The sequence below is a fragment of the Malus domestica genome, chromosome 06 (genome assembly GCF_042453785.1).
Source record: "Malus domestica chromosome 06, GDT2T_hap1".
In the NCBI taxonomy this organism is placed as follows: domain Eukaryota; kingdom Viridiplantae; phylum Streptophyta; class Magnoliopsida; order Rosales; family Rosaceae; genus Malus; species Malus domestica.
In genome coordinates, this window is record NC_091666.1 from 35,155,365 (window position 1) to 35,178,588 (window position 23,224).

Here is a 23,224-nt window from a genome sequence, read left to right on the forward strand (position 1 = left end):
TGGTATATTTATATTTTATGCATAAACTTTGTATCATATATTTATATTTTTAGTTTGTACCCACTTTTAATATGCAACATTTTTTTAAATTTGTAGTATTTTCTTTTTAGTTTTATTTTGGACCCATGTATTAATTTCTTTTAGAGCCTATATTTTTTTTTTTAAATTCATTTGTACTCATAATTTTTTAATCTTATATCTGTACCCTAATTTATTTATAATGTACCCATTTTTCTTTATTAATGTACCACTTTGTTATATGTGAAATGTACCAATTTTTTTGTAAAATGTACCCTTTTTTTTAACACTATGGATATATTCTTTTGCCATTTATTATTTCTTATTTTTACATAGTTTTTATCCATTTATTCAATCAAAATGTTTGAATTTTTTTATTGTAACCATTTCTAATAGTATTATAATGAGGAATTTTAAATTCATAGGATTATAAATCTCATAAAATATCAAACAATTAATGTCAAAACTATAAAAATATAAATATTAATTGTAATATAATGAGGTGTACAAAGTCAAGAAACTTTGATCAAACTTTGAATACCATTAAGGTTTTAGTCAAAGAATGTTAAGGATTATGAACTGCATCCAAAGTATCCCTTTATTTATTCATTGAAACAACAAAAAGTGGGACTAAGTCAAATTAAGCTTTTGAAAATTCTATTTTAACGCATGGTTGGTCGTCCTTTTTATTCATATTGTAATTTTAACTTCTGGCTATCTTAATTGAGATCGATTTAATTAACACCTATAGGCTATATATGCATGTATTTTTAACAACATTTTCAATAAAATTCCCAATGAACAAAAAATGCAATACAGTTTTTTAAATTTTTTTTAAAATAAAATTAAACAACACTGAGAGAACGGAAGATTTGAACCCGAATGTAATGTATCACTAACTATTAGGGTAATCGACCACATACAAAATTGCAATACGGTTAGTGGCTTATTGCCAAAAGAATTGGTACATATTAATATTGAATTTTAATCCAAGACCAGTTCAATTAATTAGTAGTTACAACCAAGTCTTTACCTGCTTCTAAAAATAAATCCAAGTCTTTACCTGCTTCGATTATCGAGAGGGAAAATCCAAGACCAGTTCATCATCAGTGTCTCTTGCTAATCTATAAATACAGAAGTGTCCCCATACATAATTTTCATCCATCTCAAAGCAACTGATCATCTAATACTACTTTAGTTACACGGTATTTATCAAAGTACAAGTTCCAAGTCCTTGCTAATCTATAGGATATTCCCCTATAAACTTTAGCTAGCGATGAAAGGAGTTCATTTCCCTGTAACTGCTATTGCCCTATTAGCATTCGCCACCCTCCTTGCCTCTGCCTCTGATCCAAGTCCTCTTCAGGACTTTTGTGTAGCAATTAATAACACCGATCCTGCTGGTACGTATAATTATACGTTTTAATTACGTAAATACAATATCATTAATTAAGATTACTCTTCTGTTGTATAATTAATCATATGTTTTATTTTTTTGTCTAGTAAAATTCCTTTCAGTAAATATATAGAGTACGTAGGAAATAGCAAGGCCTAAACCCTATATGATTGTGCAAGGATGATGTTACATGGCTGATGGCTCATCATCATCCATGCATGTACAACACGTAAGTACATAAAAAAAGATTAATTTGTTTGTCTGTTTAATTGCGAACAGTGTTTGTGAACGGGAAGTTCTGCAAGAACCCAAAACTTGCGTCAGCAAACGATTTCTTCTCTGACAAGCTCCGGAACCCCGGAAACACATCGAATCCGATTGGTTCAATTGTTACGGCGGCAAACGTAGACGATATACCCGGACTCAACACTCTCGGCATATCCTTTGCTCGCGTAGACTTTGCACCAAATGGCCTCAATCCTCCTCACACTCACCCTCGTGCCACGGAGATACTCATCGTCTTGGAAGGCTCACTCTACGTCGGATTCGTCACATCCAATGGCGACGGCAATCGGCTGTTCACCAAAGTGTTGTACAAGGGAGATGTGTTTGTGTTCCCAGTCGGTCTCATTCACTTCCAACTCAATGTCGGAAAAACCAACGCTTTGGCCATCGCGGGTCTCAGCAGCCAGAACCCGGGGGTGATCACCATTGCGAATGCAGTCTTCGGATCCAACCCTCCCATCAACCCTGATGTTTTGGCCAAGGCATTCCAGGTGGACGAGAAGGAGGTTGATTATCTTCAGAAACAGTTTTGGTACAACAACCATTAATCAAAACGACTACACAAATTATATGAAATATAATATTAAGTAAATAAGAAGATCATGGTTTGATTTTGCTTATGTAATGATGTAACAGTATAATATTAATACAACAGTGATGTATGTTACTTATCCCGAAATCTCTTACTTGGAAGGTTTTTTTTTTTTTTTTTTCGGTCGAGCTCGTACTTTTAGTTTGAACAATCGAAAAAAGCAATTACTTGTCATGTAGATGTGGCTGGGTTTTAATGTTTTGTGTGTTATGCTGTGTTGGTCAGTGCAACCATACAAAGAGGACAAAGCAATTTTGGTGGGTTTGTGTGGTCTTCGTGATTTCACCATAAAATGAAGAACAAAGTATCAGGTATCAACAAATACAAATACTTGATCAAAATGGAGGTAGCCTAATTACAATGAACCCCTCAAATTTCATGTTTATGTGTGTGGATACAGTCACCGTAATTGTTTGCCAATTTTCTCTCCATTTATGATGAGGTCACAAAATCCATCATATTGTTTAGCGGGTTCCAGAAAATCATTAAATGCTCTACCTGAATTATTAAGAAACTTACCTATCAATGGAATGACACGTAAGTAGGCTTACAATTGTTGTTTTGAATTAGAAAATCTTAATAAGAAATAGTGACTTATAGCTCATAATTTTCGTAAAAATTACAAATTTTAAATATTATAGAAGCTATAAGCCCATTTGGAAGTGTTGGAGCATTTAATGAGTAATATATAGAAGTATTTTTTTTATTATAGATTTTTAATGTGTGGTGGACCGAAAATAAAATAATTAAATACTGTCGATGAGCAAAAGTGTTATCCAAGTTCTAGAAAATCACTGATCGCCCAACACAATTTATTAAAATGCTTGTCGCACGACGAAAATGATACAAAAGTAGGCCTCTGATTGGTCCTTTAAATTAAAAATTTACGACTTATAGCTCATAACTAGCAACGGTGCCCGCGCGATGCTGCGGGTTCAAAACTGTATAAAACATGTAGAAAGTTATAAATACACACGATATGCAATAATATGTAATATTTACATATATGTTCAAATCTATTTACAACTATATGGATTGACGGTTCTATCACCATTGTTAATATTCATATCTTTTACAAATTGATGTCCTAACTGTCTTTAACTAAAAGAAAAGATAAAAGTTTATTTCTTACCGAAATCTACCAATTTGAATCAAATCTACCAAAGAATAGATTGTAGCATACCTTGTCATTTCTGCAAACTGGACACCTGTAATAACAATAGCGATATAATTTCTTCCAAAGCCATTGGAAAAACCAAATTTGAACAGAACTTCCTCCCCCCTCCTCTGACCAAATAAATAAAAAGTTATGTTTCTCTTTTAGAACCTCGAATCACATGAAACTCCAATCACATGACACAAAACCATATAGAACAGAAATTAGAAAAAATGAAACTAAACACATTAACTCTTGACAAAAACTTATTACCCATTCTTAAAATCACTGAAAATATGAATCACCAATGAAGAAATGAGGAAACAAATCAGTAACCTAACTTATATACCATTAGGATGAACAAATCAGTAACCTAACTTATATAGCATTAGGATGAACCATGCTAATTTGTTCATATAACAGACCTGTCTCCCTACATTTCCCTTTTTCTCAGCGAACAAAAAGACCTATCCTCCTTTTTTAAAACTTGCAACTACTTAGAATATTATAACAGAATGATCAAACAAAACAAATTATCTCTTTGAGCACACATTAACTCTCGAGCATGGAAAGACTTTGGGTTATTGCAAAAGAAAAAATGGATAATAAAATAAGAAACCCATTGGAAAACTTGGCGATAGATTGGTTAAAGAACAATTTAAAATACTTTTTGTACCACTTGGTGATGATAAATACTATTTGTTTCCGGATGACATTAAGCATCGTGAAGAAACAAAACAAATAAACTTTAGATAAAAGTTCATATCACCTGCCCCAAATCAGCTGAAGAATTCATAATAGAATTTATACCTTGCAACACTACACAGTAACACAATAAATATAATCACTCTCATAATTATTAATCTGCGAAACAATAAGAAATTAATATAAATCAAAAAATGACAAACCTATTACTTTGCATTCTCATTATTGCAGATATCTGATAATTCCCATCACCAGAAACTCTTTGTATAAACCATATGTATGTAACCTGCAAGAAAGTAGTAAGAAAATAACTAAACTATCACTCGAAAAGAAGTTAGACAAAAGTGTGGAGAATAAAAAACAGATATCTACTTCCAATCTATCAAGACGTTAAAGTTTAGAGTTGCATCATCTTCAATGCCTAAACGAAGAGTAGAAATAAATTCATCCACGAAATAAGATGTTATTTATAAGAATCATAACACAAATGTAATGTGCACAACTGTCAACCCAATCTACCCATCCTGGTATAACTCCAATACCGCCAGAAGCATGTTAATAAAATATTAGTCCCAATACATCATATTTGCTACTATCATTTTCAGAAGTCATGTGGTTTTCCACAAATTGTAAAGCATGTATATACAATGTGAGGTTTGCCTAACTCCAGCTATTTCCGAGTGTGCACTGGTGTGTTTTTTCCTCTGAAAGATGAACCGGTATTATTCCCACCATAACCAAAAAGGAAGGAAAATTTGACAAAAGAAGCTATCTTAATACCTTTCAGGAAAATTGTGAACCACAAAATAAGCATTGCATTTCAAGTACCATTTGCACTTCGAGCTTATGAAAAGAAGAATAACCCAAAATATATTCATGATTATTATCTGAAGCTTTCTAGCTTTCTCTAAAGCTTTCTGCTTTGTCAATTCCTTTTCTGTTGCTAGCCTAAATACAAAAAAAAAAATTAAATCAATTTCTTTCGAAAATTCAAAAATTCATATAATTATGTAAAAGAGCATCTGATTATTTTGAAAGCAGTTAAGGTGGGTTCCATACCAAGGAATAACTTGATAAATTATTACCTGAAGCTTTCTAGCTTTCACTGAAGCTTTCTAGCTTTCACTGAAGCTTTCTAGCTTTCACTAAAGCTTTCTGCTTTGTCAATTTCTTTTCTCTCGCCTGCCTAAATATAAAAAAAATATAAAAATTAAAAATTAAATCAATTTCTTTTGAAATTTCAATAATTCAAAGGAATATCTGATTATTTTGAAAGCAGTTGAGGTGGATTCTATACCAAGGAATAACTTGAAGCATATCAAAGTTAATAAGCTTTAAGAGGGGTGAAAAAACTTAGCAAAGAGAGAAGGTATTGAATGATCAATGATAAGAATTTGGTCACCTTATTTGATCAATGCCAATGATTCTGAAGTAAGTATCAAGTGCATTAAAATTTGAATATAACAAAGCTTGAAAAGCACACATCTGTAAATGATAAAAATAATGTTAAGTATTGATACGTAACTGAAACAACTCAAACTACGGGATCAAAATGATTGTTTCCACATAAAATAAATTCAATTGTTAGAAGGTCTTACAATTAGACAAAAGAAGAACAAAATGACAGACCACCACCCTCCAATGCCAACACAAAACACATACAAACAGTAAATGATGAACATGAAAATGAAGTTGAAATGAAAGAAAAGTAGAGCCTAAGCTAAAATGCATTCAAAGGAAGATTTTTGCACCAGAAGAACAACATCATTACCATTCAAATACAAACATATAAGACAATAACATATGTTTTAACTCTTCTTCCAGCCTTGAAATAGATTTAGCAAGCAAACCATTTGCATGACTAAGAACTCCTACTCTCAAGCCTTTGGTGCTACTAAAGAACCATATATTTCTTCCTAGATGATCAATTGAAACACCCCAGACATCAATTAATTCTAATCATAATTAAATTCTAATAGTGGTTTAAAAGAGTAAGGGCGTGTTATATATATAGATGAACAAACAGATTCAACCTATCATATATACGGGATGTCAACTTGTTTAGTCATAGATTCAGAACAGATAGAAAAAATATTCATAGATAAGATACCTTAATGGTGTTCACGTTAATATGTCATATTTTGCCTTTTTCTAGATAACTCTTCTCATGTATTGGATTGCAAACTTCACCTAAATAAGCTAAAAAATAATAAAATAATAAAAAATAAATAAAAAGGTGAAGGTTAGAGGTTATAGCAGTCATGACTTAGTATGCCACTACAACTGATAAACAAAAAATAATAATTGCCCAATATAGGCGAGTATTGGTAGCAACCATCAGAAAAGCTCTAATTAAAAGCAATCTATTCCCCAATATGCACCAAAAAACAGTTACAATATCCCAGACAATCAGACATATAGGATATGCTTCCAGTGAACTTCAACTAATTTTGTAGGTGTCCACCAATTCCGTCATTAAATCAACCAAATGAGATAATATAGGAACTAACATTGGGTGTCAAGAATTCGTACCGTGGGTGTAAAGAATTTGTACCCGTATTGCGCCGATTCATAACGATGAACTGGAACCGCGGTTGAGTATTCCTTAACAATACAACAATAATAAGATTAGGTATATTAAGCAAGCTTGAGAGGTAAGTAAGAGAACAACAATGTCGCACTGGAGTAATCTGAAGCAATAACGTATAACTATTCAAGATGACACATAAAAGCCTAACTTCGTGGATGAAAAAAGTTCAAATGGTGGTTTGATTATGAAATACTGAGAGTGTTGCCTTAACTATAGCTACATTGAAGAATGCCAAGTAAAATTGCATACGACAGAGAGACTAAAACATGAGCAAGCCCACGTTCTCACCCATACGTTAACAATTCTCTGTCTAAGCAGAGATACAATCAAAACATACTGATTTGCCAACAAAATGACACATTATTAAGAATACTCCACTTAAGACAAAATTTAGAGCTGTAATTGGCATTTAGAAAACTAATTAGTAATATTGTTATTCGAAAACTACCTGAGTGTTATTCAAAAACTGAGCCGTATACTATTGAAACTAAGTTGTATACTGTTGAAACAAATTATTTCCTCCTTGCCTGATGCAAAACAACAATTAAATCGAAAAATTATGTAAGTTTTAGTTATATTATGACACTGTTTACGTAAAAATGCTTCAGACCTAACTTTCCCTATCTAAAACTAAACAAAAATCGAGATGGATTCCATTTCAAGGGACATTCAGTCATCCCATATTTCCGACTGTACACTAAAAACATTTTCGATAAAATTTTCTCTGCCTTTGAAACTACTTTACCTCATCCTCACTAAATCTGCCAGCACTGATTATTCTCTCGAAGAGTTCTCCCCCAGTTACTCCATCACAATGGCTAGATGAGTTGGTGTCAGCAGGACCTGCAAGAAAGAGACCCCACTACTCTCAAGTCTTAAACACAAACCTCCTAACAGAGGACAACAACTGATCCAAAACAAAATTATTAGAACTTCATCCAAATTAACAAAAAAACAGAACCAAAAGTGAAACACAACAGTTATGAAATATACCTCAGTTGTAATAAATTTATTCTCCAACGATCTAAAGACAGTCGTCGCTTAACAACCGAAAGGCAGCCGTCGTTCAAACAGAGAAAAAAAACAGGGAACAGATCCGGCCAAAATTCGTCAATCGCAGATGAAAACAAACGCAAAAACACCAAAATCTTCAACCCCCAATCACAACTCCACAAATCTGGCAAACCTCGAAACCGATTTCCTTCCAAGTCTATTACCAAAATTGCATGCTTGGATAAGCAAGCTAGAAAATTCTCAAACTCAAAACATAATCTAATTAAAATTTCACCCAAGAAAACTCCCCACCTCTCGCATTAAATCAAAACTCCCAAACCAAGTCAATGGTTGATCACAACCCATAACACAATCTAATTAAAAATTTTACCCAAAAACTATTCAATTTTTAACACTTCAAATTGAACAAAACAAAATCGATAGATTTGGTTAAAAAAGCTCCCAGATGCAAGATTCGAATAACTCACCGAAAAACCATCCAGTCTGAGAGCGAGTGAGACCGAGAAAGAAGATAGCGAGACAGAGCCACGGACAGCAAAACCGAAAACAATGAAAGAGCAGTTCGAGACAAAACAATGAAAAGCAATAGAAGCATGAAGAGGATGCAGCGATGGCTAACACCTGGAAAGCAAGGGTATAAGCGTCATTTCAGTGTAGAAAAGCTGAAACAAAGCGCAAAGAGGAAAAAATTTGGAGGGGCAAAATCGTCCCACCACTGGTCATCCACAGTACCACCCTGATTGGGTTTTAGTATATAAAGATTTGTAAAAAAATACATTTTTAAGCGCATTAAAGAAAATATTGTAATTTGTAAGTCGAGCTGTTGGAATAACAGAAGTATTTGTTAAGCGGATTAAAGTAGGAAATTAACTGTCATCTATCTCGACACTCTCGAGGTAGAGAAATGGATGTGGTGTTGCCTCTACCTGGAGCTACTGCCTCCGCCGCCTCTAGATCTTATTCCAGGCGTGTGCGACGCCGCATCGTGGTCAAAGATTGTCAGTCGGCAGAGGACGTCCAGGAAATTAGGGTGTGCACCAACCGCACTTGCCGCAGACAAGGTTCGATGCAAATCCTTGAGACCCTCACCGATCTCGCCCCTCCTAACGTCTCCGTCAAATCCTCCGGCTGCTTGGGCCGCTGTGGGGCAGGCCCCAACCTCGTGGCCCTTCCCGCCGCCACTTTGGTCGCTCACTGCGGCACCACCGCTCGAGCGGCCGAGGTCCTCGTGGCACTAGTTCTGCCACGGGGAAGAGAAGGTGATGGTGGTGGTGGTTCGAATTGGGACGCTATTGTTAACAAGAGTTTGGAAGCGCTGGCGTTGAGAAACAAGGCGCGAAGTGAAGTAGTTGACAAGAACAATTTCTCTCAGGCTGAGCTCTTCCTCTCACAGGTACTCTCTGGCTAGCTCTCACTATTCTCAGTTATATATTTAAAAGAAAATATTAACAAGTGACTTAATTTAATTAAACACAATTAGCATATTGCTGCTTGCAGGCTATAGAATTAGGACCAATTGGGGGTGTTCATATTATGTATAAAGAGAGGTCCCTTGCAAGATTAGCATCCGGCAATTGTTCCGGGGCTCTTGAAGATGCCGCTCAAGCTTTGGCTTTGCATCCTCTCTATCCTGAGGTGCATGCTTGGTCTCATTATTTGATTCGTTAACTAATAAATTATTCCATTGCTTAATTAATTACCACGTGTGCGCGTGTGTGTGTCTATATATATATATATATATATATATATATATATATATATATGTTATTAGCATCCAGCATTTCTCCCTGCTGCCTCTGCCTCTCTGGGTAGGCAGTGGTTACAATACATTTTAATTTCATAAAGTTGATCATAGTTTGTCCTTTGTTCAGGCTTATATTTGCCAAGGTGATGCATTCTTGGCCATGAACAAATTTAATTCCGCGCAGAGATCATATTCGACAGCTTTACAGATGGATCCTTCTCTTCGACGTTCCAAATCTTTCAAGGTAGTCAATTTTTATGACTGACTTTGTGACTATATCCTTACATATGATTATCCATGTAATCCGTCCAATGTGCAAGATTTGATGCGTTCTGGAGACTTTGTCTACTCCTGTCCTGAATGTAATGTAAGATGTAAATACACACAAAAATTTATTACTTTAACCTGAAGATGGCTTGGAAAATGGCACGGAACATATATATGTACGTGAAATTTCACTGCTCTTAGATTTGATTTCTGCCTTCCATTGCTAGGTCGGTTAAATGTACAATTTGGTTTTGGGTTGAACACTGCAATCTGAACCTCGAGTTTGTCTTTTGTAGTCTGAGTTGAACTTGATCCAGAGCTAATGCAATTGGATTTTTGTTTACAAATGATGGTTGTTGAATTCTTTTCCCATTTATTGATATCATTCTTTTCTCATCACCTGTGCCACTGATGCAGGCTAGGATTGCAAACCTTGAGAAACTCACTGCCGTAAATCTGCCTTAAGAGCTGCAATGTTCCTGGAGTCATATATGTAAATCGATCAATTACTCAACTTTGATGATAAGTCATAATGTTTGTTCTGCTTGCGTCCAGGTGGGTCTCCTTTGATGGTTTTCAGAACATTATTTCACTTGACTGTACTATACTTAGCAGAACATCTCAAACATGATTTCTTTTTCCCCAATTCCAGGTTCTAGAATTTTGACCCTGATGTATTAAGAATGGCGGTAAAAAGAAAGAAGATGATTACGTATACTGGAGAAATGGTAAGTTATAGGACAAGCACTTTTCTCTTTTTTTTTTCTCTCTTTAAATCAATTGCAACAGCCTCAGGGTATTGTATATATACATATTCGTGAAATCTGTAAGTTTTTTTTCATGAGCCTAACTAGCACTATATCCTCGGACGAGTAGGGATCTCACAACTTTCTGATGTACCTATTTAATAGGCGTAATCTACGTAAGACATTTGTTATACCAAGGATCAGGAACAGAGTGTAGTGTTCATTTTAGTAATCTTCCAATCTACTCGTTATAGTCTCCTCATATCCGATTGTTTAGACAAGATTTTGACTAAATTTAGAGACAGAATTCTGTTTGAGAACTGTCCTTTTTCATCTGTGTGAGGAAATCGGTTTTGCTTAATGAACTGTACAGTTTCCAAATGACGACACAAACACTGGAAATTCATTTGAAGCATTCAATAGTTTAGTCATAGATTAAAAGTTGGCAACTTCAACTATAGTGGCACACCTCACCTGGTTTCAGCATCAAATTCTCCTTAACCATGAAACTAATATAAGGCAGAATCACCATGGAGTCAGCAGGTTCATGACAGCGTTGAGTTCAATAGAAGAAATGTAAACAGACCACCATTAACTTAAGTTTACTAAACAGAGACCATTAAGGTTAAGTAGAGCCTCCGCACAGAAACAAATCCATGTTCTTGACCTTTCCCCACCAACTCAAACCCTTCTTCCCGTTCACAGCTCCAAAATCCTTCACTGTGCTATTACCTCTCTTCAGCCTCCGATTGATCTTCCCTATTTGGAAGCAAATATCCATGTTCACCTCATTCCCATTAAACTTGCTCTTGTTGTTGATGCTCCTACTCTCTTCTTGTTCAAGTTGGGAGGACCATTGGTCTCTCTTCATGAGTTGCTCATAGTACTCCTTGTTCCTCCTCTCCAACCCATAAATCTGGCCCTGCAGGTCCTCGATTTTACGGCTAAGCATGCACACCCTCTGATCCTCCCTCACCTTGAGCAGACATCTAGCCAGCTCTCCAGCCTTCCTCTTAATGAACATAGACTCGGATGCGAGGGCTTTGTTCTCTTCCATCAGTGCACCCATTTTGTACCCCAACTTGGCATTCTCATGCAGTAGTATGAGCCTTTCGGACTCCAGCACCTCAAGCAAGCTCTTCTGCAACTCTATCTTCCTGGATGACTCGTTGTATCGCCTCTCTGTGGTGTCGGCCTCATCAAGTAAGATATCACATTCGACATTCTTCATCACAATCTCCGTAACAATCGCGTCCAAATCCAAAACCATGCCATCATCCTGAGCAGCAGCAGCCAGAGGTAATTGCTGATAGGAGAGGGAACTGTCCACGTCCGAATCCATCTGGCTTAATGTATCACCATCTGCGTCTTGTTGGTCATGATAGTCGTCATAGTAGCCATTATCAGTGATTGAGGTTTGGGAGGAGTGTCTGCGTCGATGATTGGTTTTGGCGATTGTTTGAATGTAACGATCGGATAAAGTGAGGTAGGCATTGTACAAGTCTTGAAGCAGAGAGAGAAGCTGAGGGCGTCGTTTGTAGTAAGCCTCGGCTCGTTCAGCGAAGGTGTCTCCAGTGTCTTGTTGAGCTGTGTTAGATGCCACCATCTTCATCCTCTCTTCCATATCTGACATATATAACAACAACCAAGGCATCTGTTAATTTATTTGAACTAGAATGCAGCATTCCCTTCCGCTCATATTTGTCATCAATAACATGCACATTATACGCTGCTGGGCTTTTTCCTTTTTGGGTCGAGCTGCTGAGCTTAAATGTGGAGTGCAGAGATCAAAAGTAACAAACAAATTAAACATGCAAGTAAAAAAATCAAATTGGAGTTTAAATTGGGAAATTATGATGGAGACTAGAGAGTGAGCAGAGCATCTAATTCGAAAAGAGATTTTGAATTGAGCAGGACCACCAAATTGTGAAATGACCAATTTCCCCTGGAGACAAGTCAAGAGGACAAATATGTCACCCTCCATCCATCGAGATACATAGATTCCCTCCCTTATATCTACTTAGTATTACGATTTAGTGATATTCCTCTTTATCTTTAAGTGAAAGGTTTTAACTTAAGTTTGATTTTCACAAAAAACGAAGTTGAACCATATTATTATGTCAATCCTATTGTAAGGCTTAATCACTCTCTTATCCGTTTAATGCATATACTATCGCTTGTTTAGAAAATAAAAAATAAATACCCTCCCCCATTGTTTTCAAATTTGATACAAACTAAAACTTATAGCGAATCAGCAATGGTTCATACTCGAATGTGTAGATGTGTAGCACACACTAGTTCATACTCGAACGTAATTGAGTCACTGGTTTTTGGTCTACTACACTTGCATAAAAAGAAAGTTACCATGGGGGATTTATAATTAAATTGCACACTCTATGAGCTTAAAATAAAATAAAATGTTGCATCATTTCATGCAGAATTATTGTTAAAAAAAAGAAAGAATATTGAAAAATGTTGCATCAATTCAAGCAGGTTTTCTCTCTTTCCTTGAATCCTGTACCTAATCCTCGAGTAATGTGCAAGGAAAGATGAAAGAGAGAGGTCGGTGCCTTCCTTCCTGCCTCGAATAAATATCAAACAAAATCAATTATATACTGCTACAAGCCAATGTCCTTTTGATCTTCCGACTAGACTACTCACCACTCATCAAATGGAGTTTTGAAATTCAAACACAAAGGAAGATGGACAGATGGACAGATGGACAGATGGACTGATGGACTGATGGACTGATGGATGGACAGACAAAGATGGTAAACTCTAGACTACGTACGTTTACCTAGTCAGTTGTCACATCCCATCATCACATGTGCTTGCACGAAAACCCTCCTAAGCTTTTCCATTCAACTTTTCATCCATAATCAAACTAAAGTAGATTGGTCAATATCACAAGTACGTTGTTCAATTCAATCATGCGTGCACCAAAACAAAGTTAAAAAGATATAAAGAGAATGACTTGAATGCATCAGTGTATTATTCAACTAAACGTCAAATGATGGTCCTTTTATGCAAGTTGTTCTCCGGATCCATGAGTAAAAGTTGAAGGGAGAAGAAAAATGATTCAAATGAAAATGTTCCTACCGTCAAGGACGGGCAAGAGCCATGGGGGTTTCCGATTCATGGTGGACTTGTTGCTGCTGCTTAAACTACTTCTTGGACTTGGAGGAGCCGACAACTCAACTGAAGGAGGAGGAGGATATGATGAAGCTGATGACATTGTTATTTGTTTCTCCACCGCTGTCGGTCCCATCGACATGTCTCGAGACTCTCAAGCCTCCTACAACACCTTCATAAAAGTGAATAAATTAAATTAATAAAAGAAAAGCAAAATATAAACATTAGTTTTCTGTTCATGAACAGTATAAACTTTGTGGAAACAGAGAGCAGGAGTAGGGTTTCGTTTCTGAAACGCATTTAAGAAGGAGACCAGACGTACACCTTGGTGTACAAGACATTAAGGCGCAGATGATAGCAGAAGCAGCAGCGCCACACAAACCTATTTCTTTCCTTTGCAGTACAAGACATTAAAGCGCAGATCTAGAGGAGGAGGAGGAAGAGCAATGAAGTCGAAAAATAATAGTGTTCTTTCTTTTCGGTTTAAAAAACAACGAGTATCAACACTGTTCATTGCACATATGTGTGTGGGTTTGGCTTTGGAACATTGATCATGACTCAATTCCCCATGCATAATTTCCAGGGAGGAAATTAATTAGTGTGATTTTATTTAGGAGAAAGACGTCCTAATTTCTATCCTTTGATTCTTTCTTAAAAAACTCAGACGGAATAACTGAATGAATACTGGATTTACTAAACGATCAGAGACAGAAGTATAATTGTTTCTTCATTGTTTGTTTGTTTGTTTGAATCTCAATCTCCCTTTCCATTCCAAATTCCAAATGTTTGTCTCATCTGCCCACGAATCACAATATACAATTACATATGTAAAGAAAAGAAAAGAAATTAATTTTTTAAAAGAGTCGATTTAAGAAAAAAAGACAACTGTTGAGAGATTATAGTATGGAGACTGAGACTCTGTATGGCATTCAAAATTTCAAATCATTAACGCCAAGTTCATAATTCATACGTGCGGGTGCGGTGCTTGAAAGATATCATTATGTGCAGTATTTGAATTGCTGAACAATATTAAGTAATGAACAAATGAGATCACAGAGAGAGAGAGAGAGAGAGAGAGAGTTACCTGCAGGCAGAGGCAGAGGCAGAGGCAGAGGCAGAGGCAGAGGCAGAGGCAGAGGCAGAGGCAGGACCAGAGAGAGGAGAATACTGAATACCCAAGAGACTCAAGACGACGGAGGAGCAGATGAAATAGCTAGCGCTAGTTCCAGGGGTATAGCTGTAATTAAACCATGATTATATATTATCCCTGCTCTGAAATAAATAAATACTTTGTAAATTAAGGAGAAGAGTAACGTATGTGAGAGCAAAGCAAAAGCCTACGCAAAGCTCCTAATAATACTTGTTACATACCCTTCATTCTTGATTAATAAGGAGGGAGAGAGAGAGAGAAGCGAAAGAGGGTCGGCGCTGTTGAGAGTATATATATGTATGCCATGTGTACTCTCACATCCAAATCTTTTCAAATTTTTATTTTCACATCCGAGTGAGAATCCAGGTCTTTGGAGAGATACAGCGTTCCAAAGCACTAATACAAAATCATTTATAATATTTTTCACATGGCGTTGTAGCAATGGTTAAAAACATTACGTTTACAGTGACCCCTTGTACCCATTAAAACGTAGCGTTTTATTGTTTGCTTGCATTGTCCCACCTCCTATAACTTCCATCCCATCTCATTTAAATCTAAATTCGTGGATATTGTTTGCTTGCATTCTTAAGCCATTACTCATCTTTTAACACTGAAATTGTGTCTCTAAATAATTCTCTACATATAATGTCTATGCAATTGAAAGCATTAGTTTACACCAAGAAAACAATTCCAGCAGTGGGAACTGGGAAGAGCGGGGGTGAACCAAATACCAGCATCAGACCTTCATAATCGTTTCTGTTCCCGCGCACCCGACAAAAGTTAAAAACAAATCTAAACAACTAAATTGGTGTACAACACAACACCATCTCTTCAAATTTCTTCCAGATGATCGTGCCACTCCGGTCTTTCTTCTGCATTCAACCCTTCCGCACGTTATCTAGGCTGCGCATTTGATGCGCACTTTTAGCATATCATGCAATAAGGCTACTCCCCATGAGCCCCGTATCTGCATGCAACTTCTTCCCCTTCTATAAGCCTCTCCACTGCATCAGAAGGAAGGCCAATCATCTCAAATGTCTTCTCCCACACTTCGTGACAAGTGTCAACATTATGCGATTCTTCTGAAGGATTCGTTGGACGGCAATCTTGAGAAATAAAGGCACAAACAGGAAAGTCATCCGTTTTCAACAATTCACAGTACTCCGGAACCTGTGGATCAGTGGCTGCAAACAGAGCACTCCTAGAACCTGCATACAATAAATCAGTCCAATATGATTTTCACAATCCCTCCCTCCCCCTCTTTTGCTTCTGTTTTCAATTGAGCATCAAAAGCTTTATTGATTGCTTAGGCAGTAAAATTAGGATCTGTTAAGTAGATCACCCAGGAGCAAAGAGTCAACAGTACCTGATAGCTTAATAATTCATAAATAAGTGATTAGGAAGTTATCAATCATAAAGATGAGGTTTTCATCTACACTACACAAATCTAGGATGATCCCATACCTTGTTTCACTTTCTATATATTTTACGTTTTCAAATTTAGGTACATATGCGCATCTTGCACATATAAGCACAAGCCACGTCTTTGTAGCACATATTAACGTGTTTCAGTTTCTTGGACATTCCTATTCGCCAAAAGCTCTTCTAGCACTATTGTTGTTCTTTCGTTTAAAAAATCGCAGTTGGGTTTAAGCAAGTTCTTTGGGTTTAACAAAGTGAAAAAGGAACAGGACCAAGACAAGAAGATAATGAGAAGAACCGACTTTTCTATTCTGTTCCGTCTTATCTTTTTTAATCTTTATTTGGCCAACTCACAGGCTCGGGCAACTTTAATCATGGCCCACTCTTAACTTTACTAAATGCAGCAAAATACGAGATGATATTAACTACTCATCAAAGATTAAAGTTACAAACCTTGCTTCTGAGGTGCTTTCAGTATCTTATAAGTAAGAAGGTATAAAATGGTAAATGAAATGTAATAGCAAGAGGGACACACCTTCTTGAGCACTAAACATAAAATAAGGTACTAGATGATACGCAGCCTGAACAATCCTGGGTAGATCCCTTGCCTGTAATTAATTGAAACCCAAAATGATACATAAAACTCAATATACTATACTGTATATGTAAATAATATTTGAACGTAAAATCTTCAAGGTACATAAAATAATAACATGCAAGACTGTCAAATAGAACTTTCATATAGAAACCTTGAAGGCACATCCTTCTTCGAGATAACAAAGAAGGGAGGGGAATGCGTCAAGATACTTACAACATTAGTCTGGACAATTCCAGGTGAAACGCACACTACACTAATGCCAGATTCAGCAGGCAGCCGCTTATGTAGGACACTACTAAACATAATCTGCAATCCATATACGACTAGGTTAGAGTAGTCTTGTTTTAGCTTCGAAAATTATATACATACCACCGCAGTTAATTGACATTTAATTATGTGCAAGTGTCCAGCCTTGGGTAATAGATGACCAGCTTTTACAAACTAATAGAAAAGAGAGATCAAAGCAGAAGTTGAAACCATAAAAATTAAAAAAATTAAAACAAAATTAAAAAAAAAAACACAAGCAGATTATAGCACCCAATCATCAAGCACTTGATCAATGTACAGGTCCAAGTAACTAAAAAGAACTAAATAAAGACAGAGGCACCTGTATTTCAAATATATATATATCGCACAAAGTAGTTAAACTTTACAGATCAAGAGGACCTGAATTCATTTCCACAAAGATGGATAGGAAGAAAAGCTTGTAGCTCTTACAAGCTTGTTCCGGCTAAAATATGGAAACCATCAAACAATAAAGACTTTCAAGACCACCTGTGCCAACTTGCTGCTTGAGTAACCCACTAAGCTTGTATATTTTCTTTTCCCGGAAACAACGTTCATGTCTTCTGTGTCAACAAAGCCAACATAATGCATCTATATAAAGAAAGAACGAGCATTCACAGATTAACATAACAGTAAAACAAGAATATCAAACTGTGAAATACATTTATAGTGCCAATATAAAAACCTAAGGATGTATCTACAACTAGTTAGCATATATGCCAACTAGTTTTTCTTTCCATGTGTGTGTACGTAGGTGTGCAAATGTTATATATATCATATATACCCAGAAAAGCAATAGCTGAAGAATGTAAAATTTAATGCATGATGACCATGGAACTTACAACGGAATTCAAATTAACAATTCGACTCGGAGATCCTCTAATAAGGGAAGGCAATAGCAAGACGGATAGCAACGCTGGAGCCAGATGATTCACTTGCAAGTGTTCTTCGTAACCATCTTTAGAAAACTTTTGCGGCTCTGAACACACCAAAGACAGAGTAGTCCAGCAAATGACCGATCAGATTCTGAAGGGATGAACATTTGAAATCAGGTAAAAATGTCAACAAAAGGATCAACCTCCAATTGAAAATATCCCAGCATTGTTGATAAGAACATGGAGAGGTCCTAAACGAGCGTTCCATGCTTCGGCAAATCTCACAACAGAATCCAATGAAAGCAGATCAAGTTCCATAACCTATTAAAGTTAAACAATATTATTGTTTGTAAATAATTAATGAAATGTAGATACTAGCGTTGGCCCTGTTAATAAGTTACCTCAATATTGAGAGGAAGCCCCATTCCAGACCATTCATTTTGCCACTTCTGGATCAGCTCATTAGCTGCTTTCGTATTCCTCACCGCCATTACAACATGCGCGCCTGATTCCGCTAGTTGCCTGTTCGGTTTTCATGTTTAAGCAAAACTAATTCAAAATTCACAATTGAAACTGAGAAATGGGCACCAGGCTATCAAAATTCTCAGTAACCAAACGGTGGGACCCCTAAGTCCCAATGCAATCTTGCAAACTGAGTTGATTTATTTATACTAAACAAACAAGCTAACAAGAAAACTGAAATCGTCGATGTTTGGAGATTTGAAGGAAGGAGAAGGAGGAGACCTGGCGATTTCGCGGCCGATGCCGCTGGTGGATCCAGTGACAATGCAAGTGAGATCGTTGATGGGAGGCAAAGGCATGGGGTTTTGCAAGTGGCTGGCCGTGATTCTCTGGAACAGCATCTCGTACGCCAGATACAACCACCCTCTCATCCACTCTATCCATCCCAATCCTTCCTTCTTCTTCATCTTCACTTCCTCCTTCGAATTTGACGCCGCCGACGCCGCCATCTCAGCCTCCTCTCTCTCTTCTCTGATGCGAGATAAAACAGTAGCTTGAGCCTCCGTGTCTCTACGGCCTCTAGTGGTAGTGGTAGTGGCAAGTGGATTTGGACCCCTTGCCCGGCGACCATTTAGGTGTACGAAATATTTTATTATTTTTTCCGTAATTTGGGGTGATTTAAAAATGGTTCGAAAAGCCTAGGTTATTCTGGAATCGAGAGTTTTATATAGCCGCAACTACAAATATAATTAGTGAATAATTTAGTTCTAAATAAGCTCTAGTTAAATTCGAGTAATCCAAATTAATATTAGAGTAGATTAATCCCAACTCAAACAACAAACAATGAACGTTGATTTGTAAGAAAACGGAAGGGGAATAATATGTCGAGTGAAGAGTAGCTTGATATTATTCGAATTAAAATGTTGATGCATTAATATTATAAGCTTGTTTTGGTATAGTCCAACATGATAACTACTCGTGGCTTTGCATAAATTTAGCGTGATTTGGCATGATTTTGAATTTGCATCTCCCTCATTTTGCACTTCTTACACGAACTTGCCTAATGTTTGCTCTATCCTGTTAACTCTATCAAGAATTTCGTTAAGCCTCAAACATAATCAGGGTGGAGCTCACTGATTTGAAAAAAATGTATACTATTATAAATATGTAAAAGTTAGAGAGATAACCTTTACTAGTGACAGGAGTGAAGCAGTTGTAAAATATTACACCGAAACTATAGCACTAGGGGATAACAAATAAAAGACGGAGGAATAGATGATGTTATTGATCTTTATTTCTTTCTGTCTGTATTTTTGAAAGCATACGGAGTGCTCTATTTATAGAGCAACTCCAATACTGATGCATTAATTATACATTGAAAATTTATAGCATCATTTTGGAAAATATGATCTCCTGCATCCCCAAAATCAATTTCAATCTGTATGGGCATTGAAAATGTGTGTGTGTGTGGGCATTCATAACAATGCCAACGTTTTCAAAATATACAATGTTATACATTGAAGTTTTAAAAAACGTATGATTTAACGAATTAAAACTACGTACAAAATTATTTTTGAGAAATACTAATAAGAAGTGCTAAAAGGTGGAGTTCGAAGATTGGATAATGATTTGGGCATGTTGCGCACGCGCCAAGTGTGCTCATCTGGGCAGTCTGGGCAGTTTCCCTTTCTATAACAGAATTCTAACGAGAAATACTAGTGTAACAACCACCACCCCATTGCCCGCTGTGCCACCTCTCCATCCCTCTCTTTCTCTCTCCAATCACCTTCTCTCTAGAAACTAAAAGGTAGCATGGCGATTCAACAGCTGCGTGAGAGCAGAGTATATATACACTCGCACTGCGCTTAGCTAAGCTCTTCAATCCATTCCACCACTCCGTCGCTAATTCCTTTCGCTTTCTCCATTATTCAAGAACTTCCTATTGCTCAATCGACCGTCGTCGTCTCGATTTTCTTTTACCAACGCAAGAAATCAAGAACTGCAAGTACGTACTGAATCAGTGAGTCACCTGAGAATTTTGGTTGAGATTTACTCTGCTACGTACTGCGTTTTGACTTGCATTGGCGTTCGATTTCAGTTTGTTTCTGCTTATTTATTGTTTCTTTCTTTTCACGATCATGTGTTTACCAAGTGTTTGCACATTTTCCCGAGGAAATGAATTTTCTCTGCACATTTTCCAGAGAAAATGGCATAATCTCCTGAGAAACTTTCTACGTACTGCATTTTGACCAATACGTTCAAGTTCAGTTTGTCCTTGCTAATTTTTGTTGAAAGTTACCCTGCTGCTACTTACTGTGCGATTTGACTTGATTGATGTTTGATATCAGTTTGTTCTTGCTAATTTCTTCTGTTCGATTTTCTTGAATATATCCATTAGTGCGTTGAGTGTGTGCGTTCTTGAGCTCCTCCGATCCATTACATCATTAATTTACTTTCTAATTCTTGTTTCTTTCTTTCATGATCTTGTGCCTGTTTACCCAAGTGTTTGGGCTTTTTCCTGAGAAATGGCAGAAATTATCTCATCATCTTTTCTTGAATTTGGATATGACGATGTATCAAATTATCGATTACTGTAGTTACTAATTAGAAAATGCATGCGTGCTGATTTTTCAGTCTGCAAAAATGAAGGGATTAAGACCAGGATGGGCAGTGAAGGCGATCCTTGTCGTGATATTCACATCTATGTTCTTCCGCTGCGTCTCTGCTGGCCCTGCAGCTGCTGCAACCAACACCAACCACTCTGTTGGTGGAGCTTCCGGTTGGGATCTCTCCTCCAACCTCCAAGCATGGGCTGCTCGCGCCACTTTCCGTGCGGGCGACTCTCTTGGTGTGTAATCTGATTATCCTATCTATTTGATTAGCTACATCTAGATCTAGTTCACTGGTTATCTCTTTGTCCTTTTTAATTGATTTGATTACTTCAATCTTGTCTTACGTATTTGGTAGCCGTTTGGTTGGAATCCATGAACAAGGCTGCAGGGCTTAAGGGTGATCAGTAAAATTTTGGACCAACTAGTATGACATAGCATATTCCTAAATTCACTGAAGATGAACAATCAGTTTTTTTTTTTTCATTTTCTTTTCTTTAACTTTCTTGATAACGAAACGGACTGAATTTTGATATGTAGGCAAAACTGCCGTTTAATTTGAGGCTCTGTTTTAAGCCTGACCCTATCAGTTGAGAAGGTGAATAACGGAATCAAACAGGGCACATTGCTTATAGGATTTTTTTTTTTTTGGGGGGGGGGGGGGGGGTTGATAGTGTTTGTTCATGAATTTGTTTTGTTAATTGGGTGTCTTGATAGATACTGGAATTAATTAAGTTGTGACTTAATCTGGTTACTTTTATAATGTAATGATTGATTATGGATAGAGATGATATATTTGAATCTGAAGTTAACATTTGATCATATGGTGGTGGTGGTGTGAGGCAGTTTTCAGGTACACGCCGGTGCACGATGTGCTGGAAGTGGGGAACATGGACTACGATTTGTGCCACACAATAGACCCAATGGAGACGCACAATGATGGGGAGACGGTTATTCCATTGAGGCAAACCGGAGACAGGTACTTCATATGTGGGAGGCTGGACCACTGTGCCATAGGCCTCAAGCTCCATGTTCTTGTCCTGCCTGCTCTGCAGATGAGTCCCAATGTTAATGCAACCTCTCCCAGCAGCCCCTTGATCACTAGTCCTTCATCAAATACTACTAGTTCAATTTCCAACAACAGCAGCAGACATGGTCCAGATGGTCAAGCAGTGGGAAATGATCATGTGCTGCCTTCTCTGCCGCCATCTACTTCCAATTACTCGATTAATTCTACACAAGGTTCACCTCCTGATCATGCTACAGGCAATAGTACTACATCTGATGGGCACTTAACATGGGGCAGCACCTGGATCCAGCTATTGGTTACAGTAGTTGCAGCACTGATCATGCAGCTCATGTTTTCCTCTTCTTCGATTCCTTGGTGGAGCGCCACCTCCATAGCTGTGTGTGTTTTCTTCACTCGTGCTGCCCTGTTTCTTCATGTCACTGTTGTTACTGCCGAGTTACTTGTGATCATTCATGCTGTCGTATTTCTTTTCATCATTGGAACCATTGTTGGGGTTCTTCTTCATTAGAAGCACTGTTCCTGGTGCTGCGTTTCTTGTCGTGGTTAGAGCCATTGTCACCGCTGCTGCTGCTGCTGCTGCTGCTGCGTCTCTTCTCTTCACTGCTTTGAGATTGCTCGGGTCTTAAGTAATTCGCCTGGGTCTGATTTGCTAGCTAGCAAATAGCTATACATAGATAGAATATTATGGATGGATATAATATGAGAAGCCTAGGCTGATAGGTATAGCTATACAACTTGAAGGATATAGATATTTTGTAGTTAGTCAAATATTGTTGTTAATTCTCCTTCCAATTACTAAACTGATTGTTGTTACTGAGAGGGAGAGCTTTCTGATACTCTAATGCTCTCTAATCATTCTTCTTCTTCTACTTTCTTCACTTAATTGATATCCTAAATTTTCACTCTTGGGCCTGCCCTATCAAATGGTTCAAATGAAAAAGGTCCTATTAGCCAGCCCACTAATCTTAAATCCACACAAATACCACACAACTAATATAGAAAAAAAGGGATTATATCCTACACCTCAATTCACTTGTATTTTACCCACTCTCTACCTTGGCAATGCAATTGCAAACAGCTACTAATACTATCCCATTAATTGTAGTCTCCACAATTTTAGAAAGCAAAGACATTTTCCTCATGTGGTA

General features: G+C 37.1%; 6 protein-coding genes across 9 annotated transcripts; 3 read left to right on the plus strand and 3 right to left on the minus strand.

Moving 5' to 3' along the window:
- The first annotated feature begins 1,176 nt into the window (after nucleotides 1-1,176).
- On the plus strand, nucleotides 1,177-2,370 carry LOC103438289 (germin-like protein subfamily 1 member 13). The gene is made up of 2 exons (XM_008376832.3): nucleotides 1,177-1,421; nucleotides 1,694-2,370. The coding sequence occupies exons 1-2, from the start codon at nucleotides 1,295-1,297 to the stop codon at nucleotides 2,245-2,247; spliced, it is 681 nt and encodes a 226-aa protein (XP_008375054.1). The 5' UTR covers nucleotides 1,177-1,294; the 3' UTR covers nucleotides 2,248-2,370.
- A 901-nt stretch (nucleotides 2,371-3,271) lies between these two features.
- Nucleotides 3,272-8,633, minus strand: LOC103438290 (uncharacterized). Its single transcript, XM_070823324.1, has 9 exons — nucleotides 8,628-8,633; nucleotides 8,224-8,377; nucleotides 7,488-7,585; nucleotides 6,685-6,756; nucleotides 5,555-5,637; nucleotides 5,238-5,338; nucleotides 4,933-5,100; nucleotides 4,356-4,438; nucleotides 3,272-3,499 (listed from the first exon to the last, which is right to left on the minus strand). Exons 1-6 carry the CDS (start codon nucleotides 8,631-8,633, stop codon nucleotides 5,275-5,277), a joined length of 477 nt encoding a protein of 158 aa, XP_070679425.1. The 3' UTR covers nucleotides 3,272-3,499; nucleotides 4,356-4,438; nucleotides 4,933-5,100; nucleotides 5,238-5,274.
- Nucleotides 8,526-10,710, plus strand: LOC103438340 (uncharacterized). Of its 2 annotated transcripts, XR_011582468.1 has the most exons (5): nucleotides 8,526-9,149; nucleotides 9,254-9,391; nucleotides 9,628-9,744; nucleotides 10,185-10,322; nucleotides 10,420-10,710. XR_011582468.1 is itself a non-coding variant. In XM_070824247.1 (4 exons), the coding sequence occupies exons 1-4, from the start codon at nucleotides 8,661-8,663 to the stop codon at nucleotides 10,230-10,232; spliced, it is 792 nt and encodes a 263-aa protein (XP_070680348.1). In that variant the 5' UTR covers nucleotides 8,571-8,660; the 3' UTR covers nucleotides 10,233-10,413. The 2 variants fall into 2 exon arrangements, 1 of the variants encoding a protein (XP_070680348.1); XM_070824247.1 differs by lacking the exon at nucleotides 10,420-10,710 and having other exon boundaries at nucleotides 8,571-9,149; nucleotides 10,185-10,413.
- Nucleotides 10,711-10,915: 205 nt separating this feature from the next.
- Nucleotides 10,916-15,134, minus strand: LOC103438291 (kinase-interacting family protein). Of its 3 annotated transcripts, XM_070824245.1 has the most exons (4): nucleotides 15,017-15,134; nucleotides 14,730-14,882; nucleotides 13,613-13,817; nucleotides 10,916-12,139 (listed from the first exon to the last, which is right to left on the minus strand). In XM_070824245.1, the coding sequence occupies exons 3-4, from the start codon at nucleotides 13,785-13,787 to the stop codon at nucleotides 11,139-11,141; spliced, it is 1,176 nt and encodes a 391-aa protein (XP_070680346.1). In that variant the 5' UTR covers nucleotides 13,788-13,817; nucleotides 14,730-14,882; nucleotides 15,017-15,134; the 3' UTR covers nucleotides 10,916-11,138. The 3 variants fall into 3 exon arrangements, with proteins under 3 accessions (XP_070680346.1, XP_008375055.3, XP_070680347.1); XM_008376833.4 differs by lacking the exon at nucleotides 15,017-15,134 and having other exon boundaries at nucleotides 14,730-15,007; XM_070824246.1 differs by lacking the exon at nucleotides 15,017-15,134 and having other exon boundaries at nucleotides 13,613-13,808; nucleotides 14,730-14,868.
- Nucleotides 15,135-15,392: 258 nt separating this feature from the next.
- On the minus strand, nucleotides 15,393-19,132 carry LOC103409902 (dehydrogenase/reductase SDR family member FEY-like). The gene is made up of 8 exons (XM_029104140.2): nucleotides 18,720-19,132; nucleotides 18,377-18,497; nucleotides 18,179-18,296; nucleotides 17,943-18,079; nucleotides 17,590-17,691; nucleotides 17,029-17,121; nucleotides 16,753-16,825; nucleotides 15,393-16,003 (listed from the first exon to the last, which is right to left on the minus strand). Exons 1-8 carry the CDS (start codon nucleotides 18,944-18,946, stop codon nucleotides 15,741-15,743), a joined length of 1,134 nt encoding a protein of 377 aa, XP_028959973.2. The 5' UTR covers nucleotides 18,947-19,132; the 3' UTR covers nucleotides 15,393-15,740.
- Nucleotides 19,133-20,176: 1,044 nt separating this feature from the next.
- Nucleotides 20,177-22,945, plus strand: LOC114825558 (uclacyanin 1-like). Its single transcript, XM_029104294.2, has 3 exons — nucleotides 20,177-20,442; nucleotides 21,072-21,285; nucleotides 21,893-22,945. Exons 2-3 carry the CDS (start codon nucleotides 21,081-21,083, stop codon nucleotides 22,582-22,584), a joined length of 897 nt encoding a protein of 298 aa, XP_028960127.1. The 5' UTR covers nucleotides 20,177-20,442; nucleotides 21,072-21,080; the 3' UTR covers nucleotides 22,585-22,945.
- The last annotated feature ends 279 nt before the right edge of the window (nucleotides 22,946-23,224 follow it).